Raw genomic sequence first — 8,398 nt, 5'->3', positions numbered from 1 at the left:
GGCTGAGCCAAAAAACTCCAACTCCCCTTCATTTCTAAGGGAACATTTAAGGGTCAACCATTATGGCATTGACGATTCATAAGGGCCCATTAAAGTGCCCTTGTTAAAACACACAGGCTAGAAAGTCAATGCTGACCCCACAACATTTGCAAACATGAGTCAAAGCCTGAGAAAGTAAACTAAACATTGCTTAGAAATTATCTATTATTTTTATTAATAAGAGGGGATTTATGTTCTGCATGTCCTTCCCCAAAAGCACTTCCCCATTAGTTACATGTTGTTATGGTATGAAGGCTGTAAGGAAAAGGGAAGCAACTCAAGAGCATAAATGTCAGGAGTATAAAGGTTTCAGAGTAGCAGCCGTGTTAGTCTGTATCCGCAAAAAGAACAGGAGTACTTGTGGCATCTTAGAGACTAACAAATTTATTTGAGCATAAGCTTTCGTGGGCTACAGCCAACTTCATTGGATGCATGTAGTGGAAAATACAGTAGGAAGATACATATATACACAGAGAACATGAAACAATGGGTGTTACTATACACACTATAAGGAGAGTGATCAGTTAAGGTGAGCTTTTATCAGCAGGAGAGAAAAAGAACTGATTGTAGTGGTAATGAAAATGGCCCATTTCCAGCAATTGACAAGGAGATATGAGGAACTGGGTGGGGGGGAGGGGGGAATAAGCATGGGGAAATAGTTTTATTTTGTGTAATGGCCCTCCACTCCCAGTCTTTCAAGCCTAATTTAATTGTGTCCAATTTGCAAATTAATTCCAATTCAGCAGTCTCTCGTTGGAGTCTATTTTTGAAGGTTTTTTGTTGTAATATTGCGACTTTTAGGTCTGTAATCGAGTGGCCAGGGAGATTGAAGTGTTCTCCAACTGGTTTTTGAATGTTATAATTCTTGATGTCTGATTTGTGTCCATTTATTCTTTTATGCAGAGACTGTCCGGTTTGGCCAATGTACATGGCAGAGGGGCATTGCTAACACATGACGGCATATATCACATTGGTAGATGTGCAGGTGAACGAGGCTCTGATAGCGTGGCTGATGTGATTAAGTCCTATGATGGTATCCCCTGAATAGATATGTGGACAGAGTTGGCAATGGGCTTTGTTTTTGTTGTGTGGTGTGTGGTTGCTGGTGAGTATTTGCTTCAGGTTTGGGGGCTGTCTGTACACAAGGACTGGCCTGTCTCACAAGGTCTGTGAGAGTGATGGATCGTCCTTCAGGATAGGTTGTAGATCCTTGATGATGCACTGGAGAGGTTTTAGTTGGGAGTTGAAGGTGATGGCTAGTGGCGTTCTGTCACTTTCTTTGTTGGGCCTGTCCTGTAGTAGGTGACTTCTGGGTACTCTTCTGGCTCTCTCAATCTGTTTCTTCACTTCAGCAGGTGGGTATTGTAGTTGTAAGAATGCTTGATAGAGATCTTGTAGGTGTTTGTCTCTGTCTGAGGGGTTGGAGCAAATGCGATTGTATCGTACAGCTTAGCTGTAGACAATGGATCGAGTGGTGTGGTCTGGATGAAAGTTGGAGGCATGTAGGTAAGTATAGCGGTCAGTAGGTTTCTGGTATAGGGTGGTGTTTATGTGGCCATCGTTTATAAAGAGTATAAAGGAATATAAAGGAAAACCACCGTCAACCACCCCCATTGAACAATAAATGACAGTGGAATACAGTCCAAATCTGGAATGTGTTCAGTAGGAAAATCCGAGTAGCATAAATCACCATTCTTGATCAAAATATAAATCCTGCCTTGATGCAAGTAATGCATATCTGGTATGTGTTTGTATGTCAGGAAAGGGAAGGAAGGGCCAGGTGACAGGATACAGGGAAGTTAGAAAATAACTTTTGTCAGTTTCAAGAAACAATGCGCTGTTTCCACCGGAAGAATAATTTTCTCTTAGAAAGGAAATTTACTCTCTCTCCCTCTTTCTCCTTCCTCTCCTCTGAACCCCTTAACCTCATCCTAGTAGCCTACAGTGAAAAGAAATTGACACGTGCTGAATGCTGCACAATCAGAAGGTCACTGAATACCAGTTTGACTCTGCTGCATATGTTAAAATTTCCTTTGGTCTGCGGGAGTTATTTCTGATCAGATGCAAGTGCATATCCTGTTCCCACCTCCTAAGAATATTTGCCTCTTCCCTCCCTCCTTTTAGTTCATCAGCAGGTCATCAGCATGTTGCTGCTTTTCATGATACCATATTTTGCAAAGGTGACTGTTGACAGTGGCAGTCCAAAGGCAGAATGCAGTCAGGTTGCCACTGTCTTTTTTTCTGCAGAAAATGGTTGAAAAGGCCTGATCCAAAGCCCACTGAAGTCAATGGAAAGGATCAGATACCAAATGTGCCATCGCATTAAAAATGTTGGTAGTGGAAACCTAGAGATAAAACTTCTAGGGTACGTCTACACTACGAAATTAGTTCGAATTTATAGAAGCCGGTTTTATTGAAATCGGTTGTATACAGCCGATTGTGTGTGTCCACACAATAAAATGCTCTAGGTGCTCTAGTCGGCGGACCGCGTCCACAGTACAAGGCTAGCGTCGACTTCCAGAGCATTGCACTATGGGTAGCTATCCCACAGCTATCCCACAGTTCCCGCAGTCTCCGCCGCCCCTTTGAATTCTGGGTTGAGATCCCAATGCCCGGATGATGCAAAACAGTGTCGCGGGCGGTTCTGGGTACATGTCGTCAGGCCCCTCCCTCCCCCGTCACAGCAACGGCAGACAATAGATTCGCGCCTCTTTACCTGGGTTACCTGAGTTACCTGTGCAGACAACATGGAGCCCGCTCAGCTGAGCTCACCGTCACCATATGTCCTCTGGGTGTCGGCAGACGTGGGACTGCATTGCTGCACAGCAGCAGCTGCTAACTGCCTTTTGGCGGTAGACGGTGCAGTAGACTGGTAGCCTTCATCGGCGATCTGGGTGCTGGCAGCCGTGGGGCTTGCCTTTTGGCAGTAAATGGTGTATTACGACTATTAGCCGTCCTATTACAAGTCGGGTCATCGCACGTTAGCAGAGTCTTCCCCGAGCAGCCGATTGTGCAATAGGCCTGAAGACCATCGTCATACGCCGCCCCGTATTTGCTGCCAAGCACCCAGAAAGATGCCGAGGGCTATCAGTCACGCTGCACCGTCGTCTTAAGATGTAAAAAATAGATTTGCTCTGTATTCATTTGCTTCCCCCTCCCTCCGTCAAATCAACGGCCTGCTAAGCCCAGGGTTTTCAGTTTAATCTTTGGGGGGAACATTCTGTGTGACAGTTGTTTGTGTTTCTCCCTGATGCACAGCCACCGTTCTTGATTTTAATTCCCTGTGCCTGTACGCCATGTCGTCACTCGGCCCCCCTCCCTCCTTCCCCTAGTCCGTCAGATACTACGTTTGCGCCACAGCTCAGAGAGCCGAGAAGCGGTTCGCGCCTTTTCTTTGAATTCTGGGTTGAGATTCCAATGCCCGGATGATGCAAAACAGTGTCGCGGGCGGTTCTGGGTACATGTCGTCAGGCCCCTCCCCCCTCGTCACAGCAACGCAGACAATAGATTCGCGCCTTTTTACCTGGGTTACCTGTGCAGACAACATATCACGGCAAGCATGGAGCCCGCTCAGCTCAGCTGAGCTCACCGTCACCATATGTCCTCTGGGTGCTGGCAGACGTGGGACTGCATTGCTACACAGCAGCAGCTGCTAACTGCCTTTTGGCGGTAGACGGTGTAGCATGAGTGATAGCCATGGGGCTGGCAGCCGTAGGGCTGCATTGCACCAGCCCCTTGCCAGGCGATGGTATATTATGACTGGTATCCATCGTCGTCGTATTGGTGTGGCTGTCAATCATGGCCACCTGGGCAGACATGCTACTGTTTCGATGATGATGGCTACCAGTCGTAATATACTATTTTCTGCCAATTGCCCAGTATTGTCTGCTAAGCACCCAGAAGAGGCCGAGGGCGATGCTGGGTGCTGGCGGACGTGGGGCTGGCAGATGTGGGGCTGCATTGCTACACAGCAGCAGCCCCTTGCCTTTTGGCAGATGATGGTATTTTATGATTGGTATCCGTCGTCGTCGTACTGGAGAGGCTGTCACTCATGCTGCACCGTCGGCTGCCACCTTAAGATGTAAAAAATAGATTTGTTCTGTATTCATATGCTTCCCCTTCCTCCGTGAAATCAATGGCCTGCTAAGCCCAGGGTTTTCATTTTAATCTTTGGGGGGACCATTCTGTGTGACAGTTGTTTGTGTTTCTCCCTGTTCCTGTACCTGTACGCCATGTCGTCACTCGGCCCTCCCTCCCTCCCGCCCTCCCTCCTTCTCCTGGTCCATCAGATACTACTTTCGCGCCTTTTTTCTGACCAGGCGCCATAGCTAGCACTGGGATCATGGAGCCCGCTCAGATCACCGCGGCAATTATGAGCACTATGAACACCACGCGCATTGTCCTGGAGTATATGCAGAGCCAGGACATGCCAAGGCGAAACCCGGACCAGGCGAGGAGGCGATTGCAGCGCGGCGACGAGAGTGATGAGGAAATTGACATGGACATAGACCTCTCACAAGGCACAGGCACCAGCAATGTGGAAATCATGGTGTCACTGGGGCAGGTTGATGCCGTGGAACGCCGATTCTGGGCCCGGGAAACAAGCACAGACTGGTGGGACCGCATCGTGCTGCAGGTATGGGACGATTCCCAGTGGCTGCGAAACTTTCGCATGCGTAAGGGCACTTTCATGGAACTTTGTGACTTGCTGTCCCCTGCCCTGAAACGCCAGGATACCAAGATGAGAGCAGCCCTCACAGTTGAGAAGCGAGTGGCGATAGCCCTGTGGAAGCTTGCAACGCCAGACAGCTACCGGTCAGTCGGGAATCAATTTGGAGTGGGCAAATCTACAGTGGGGGCTGCTGTGATCCAATTTGCCAGGGCAATGAAAGACCTGGTGATAGCAAGGGTAGTGACTCTGGGCAACGTGCAGGCAATAGTGGATGGTTTTGCTGAAATGGGATTCCCAAACTGTGGCGGGGCCATAGACGGAACCCATATCCCTATCTTGTCACCGGAGCACCAAGCCACCGACTACATAAACCGCAAGGGGTACTTTTCAATGCTGCTGCAAGCCCTGGTGGATCACAAGGGACGTTTCACCAACATCAACGTGGGATGGCCGGGAAAGGTACATGATGCTCGCGTCTTCAGGAACTCTGCTCTGTTTCGAAAGCTGGAGGAAGGGACTTTCTTCCCGGACCAGAAAGTGACCATTGGGGATGTTGAAATGCCTATCGTGATCCTTGGGGACCCAGCCTACCCCTTAATGCCATGGCTCATGAAGCCGTACACAGGCAGCCTGGACAGGAGTCAGGACCTGTTCAACTACAGGCTGAGCAAGTGCCGAATGGTGGTGGAATGTGCATTTGGACGTTTAAAGGCGCGCTGGCGCAGCTTACTGACTCGCTCAGACCTCAGCGAAAAGAATATCCCCATTGTTATTGCTACTTGCTGTGCGCTCCACAATATCTGTGAGAGTAAGGGGGAGACCTTTATGGCGGGGTGGGAGGTTGAGGCAACTCGCCTGGCCGCTGATTACGCGCAGCCAGACACCAGGGCGGTTAGAGGAGCACAGCAGGGCGCGGTGCGCATCAGAGAAGCTTTGAAAACGAGTTTTGTGACTGGCCAGGCTACTGTGTGAAACTTCTGTTTGTTTCTCCTTGATGAACCCTCCAAACCCCCCCCACCGACCCGGTTCACTCTACTTCCCTGTAAACCAACCACCCCACCCCACCCTCCCCTCCCGCTTGCAGAGGCAATAAAGTCATTGTTTTTTAACATTCATGCATTCTTTATTAGTTCCTTACAGAGGTAGGGGGATAATTGCCAAGGTAGCCTGGGATGGGTGGGGGAGGAGGGATGGAAAAGGACACACTGCATTTTAAAACTTTAAGTCTTATTGAAGGCCAGCCTTCTGATGCTTGGGCGATCATCTGGGGTGGAGTGACTGGGTGGACGGAGGCCCCCCCACCGTGTTCTTGGGCGTCTGGGTGAGGAGGCTATGGAACTTGGGGAGGAGGGCTGTTGGTTACACAGGGGCTGTAGCGGCGGTCTCTGCTCCTGCTGCCTTTCCTGCAACTCAACCATACGCTCGAGCATATCAGTTTGATGCTCCAGCAGACGGAGCATTGCCTCTTGCCGTCTGTCTGCAAGCTGACGCCACCTATCGTCTTCAGCCCGCCACTTGCTCTGTTCTTCCCGCGATTCAGCCCGCCACCTCTCCTCTCGTTCATATTGGGCTTTTCTCATCTCCGTCATTGACTGCCTCCACGCATTCTGCTGTGCTCTATCAGCCTGGGCGGACATCTGCAGCTCCGTGAACATCTCGTCCCTCGTCCTACGTTTTCTCTTTCTAATGTTCACGAGCCTCTGCGAAGGAGAAACATTTGCAGCTGGCGGAGGAGAAGGGAGAGGTGGTTAAAAAAGACACATTTTAGAGAACAATGGGTACACTCTTTCATTACAAGGTCGCATATTTCGGCTTGCAGGCAGCCATCGTAGGCCACAGTGTTTTGGCTTTTTTAACCTTCTTAACATGCGGGAAAGGTTGCAAACAGCAGCGCATTTCCCATATCAAGGATGAATTGGGTTGTCCATTTAAAATGGGGTTTCAATGTAAAAGGAGTGGCTGCGGTTTCCCGGTTAACATGCGGCACAAACACAAGTAAACCCCCCCCCCCACACACACACACACGATTCTCTGGGATGATCACTTCACCCCTCCCCCCACCGCGTGGTTAACAGCGGGGAACATTTCTGGTCAGAAGAGCAGGAACGGGCGCCTCTGAATGTCCCCTTAATAAAATCACCCCATTTCAACCAGGAGAGCTTTCTGGAGATGTCCCTGGAGGATTTCCGCTCCATCCCCATACACGTTAACAGACTTTTCCAGTAGATGTACTGGCCGCGATTGCCAGGGCAAAGTAATCATTAAACACGCTTGCTTTTTTTTTGTAATGTTTACAAATAGTTACAAAGTTACACTCACCAGAGGTCTCCTGTGTGCCCTGAGGGTCTTGGGTGAGTTCGGGGGTTACTGGTTCCAGGTCCAGGGTCACAAACATATCCTGGCTGTTGGGGAAACCGGTTTCTCCGCTTCCTTGCTGCTGTGAGCTACCTACAGTACCTCCATCGTCATCTTCCTCGTTCCCCGAACCGTCTTCCCTGTGTGTTTCTCCAGTGAGAGAGTCATAGCACACGGTTGGGGTAGTGGTGGCTGCACCCCCTAGGATCGCATGCAGCTCCGCGTAGTAGCGGCAAGTTTGCGGCTCTGCCCCGGACCTTCCGTTTGCTTCTCTGGCTTTGTGGTAAGCTTGCCGTAGCTCCTTAATTTTCACGCGGCACTGCTGTGTGTCCCTGTTATGGCCTCGGTCCTTCATGGCCTTGGAGATCTTTTCTAATACTTTTCCATTTCTTTTACTGCTACGGAGTTCAGCTATCACTGCTTCATCTCCCCATATGGCGAGCAGATCTCGTACCTCCCGTTCGGTCCATGCTGGAGCTCTTTTGCGATCCTGGGAGGACTCCATCACGGTTACCTGTGCTGATGAGCTCTGCGGGGTCACCTGTGCTCTCCACGCTGGGCAAACAGGAAATGAAATTCAAACCTTCGCGGGTCTTTTCCTGTCTACCTGGTCAGTGCATCTGAGTTGAGAGTGCTGTCCAGAGCGGTCACAATGAAGCACTGTGGGATAGCTCCCGGAGGCCAATAACGTCGAATTCCGTCCACACTACCCCAATTCCGACCCGCAAAGACCGGTTTTATCGCTAATCCCCTCGTCAGAGGTGGTGTAAAGAAACCGGTTTAAAGGACCCTTTAAGTCGAAAGAAAGGGCTTCGTTGTGTGGACGTGTCCAGGCTTAATTCGGTTTAACGCCGCTAAAGTCGACCTAAACCCGTAGTGTAGACCAGGCCCTAGATCCTGCAGCTGATCCAGTAGTATAAGTGTAAGCAGAGTCAGGATGAGCTCTACCCTGACATCTGGTGGTGAATTATGGCAAGTGTGGAAAAGAACTCCAGGGGCTGATCTTGTTTGCATAGGCACACCCACTCGCCTGGTCTGAAACAACAGCAACTGAAAGTGGTTACTTTGGCTGGTGTGGGATCCCCAGTTTCTCTGTTATTGGGGCAGGGAGAATAAAGTTTTGTTATCCTGATTCTCTGAATCAAGGCCAGTGGAACTGTTGTACGACAGAAGAACTCACCATTACCTAAGTAGCACTTGCTTGACAAGGGGCATGGGTTACAAAACCTAGTGCAATGAGAGAGGTTAGCCATTTGTACCTGGTGGTGTGGGCTTGTTTTTGGAGCCTGAGGTATTAATTGTACTGCCTTCTCTCTCCACTGTTGAATGTCA

At 49.7% G+C, this 8,398-nt stretch overlaps 1 protein-coding gene across 1 annotated transcript; it reads right to left on the bottom strand.

Annotated features, from left to right (window-relative positions):
• Nucleotides 1–5,545: 5,545 nt before the first annotated feature.
• On the bottom strand, nt 5,546–7,980 carry LOC135981821 (uncharacterized). Its single transcript, XM_065586128.1, has 2 exons — nt 7,031–7,980; nt 5,546–6,434 (listed from the first exon to the last, which is right to left on the bottom strand). The coding sequence occupies exons 1-2, from the start codon at nt 7,569–7,571 to the stop codon at nt 5,932–5,934; spliced, it is 1,044 nt and encodes a 347-aa protein (XP_065442200.1). The 5' UTR covers nt 7,572–7,980; the 3' UTR covers nt 5,546–5,931.
• Between the last annotated feature and the right edge of the window lie 418 nt (nt 7,981–8,398).

This window comes from Chrysemys picta, chromosome 2, assembly GCF_011386835.1.
Source record: "Chrysemys picta bellii isolate R12L10 chromosome 2, ASM1138683v2, whole genome shotgun sequence".
NCBI lineage: Eukaryota > Metazoa > Chordata > Testudines > Emydidae > Chrysemys > Chrysemys picta.
This window is presented reverse-complemented; position numbering and strand designations above follow the sequence as displayed.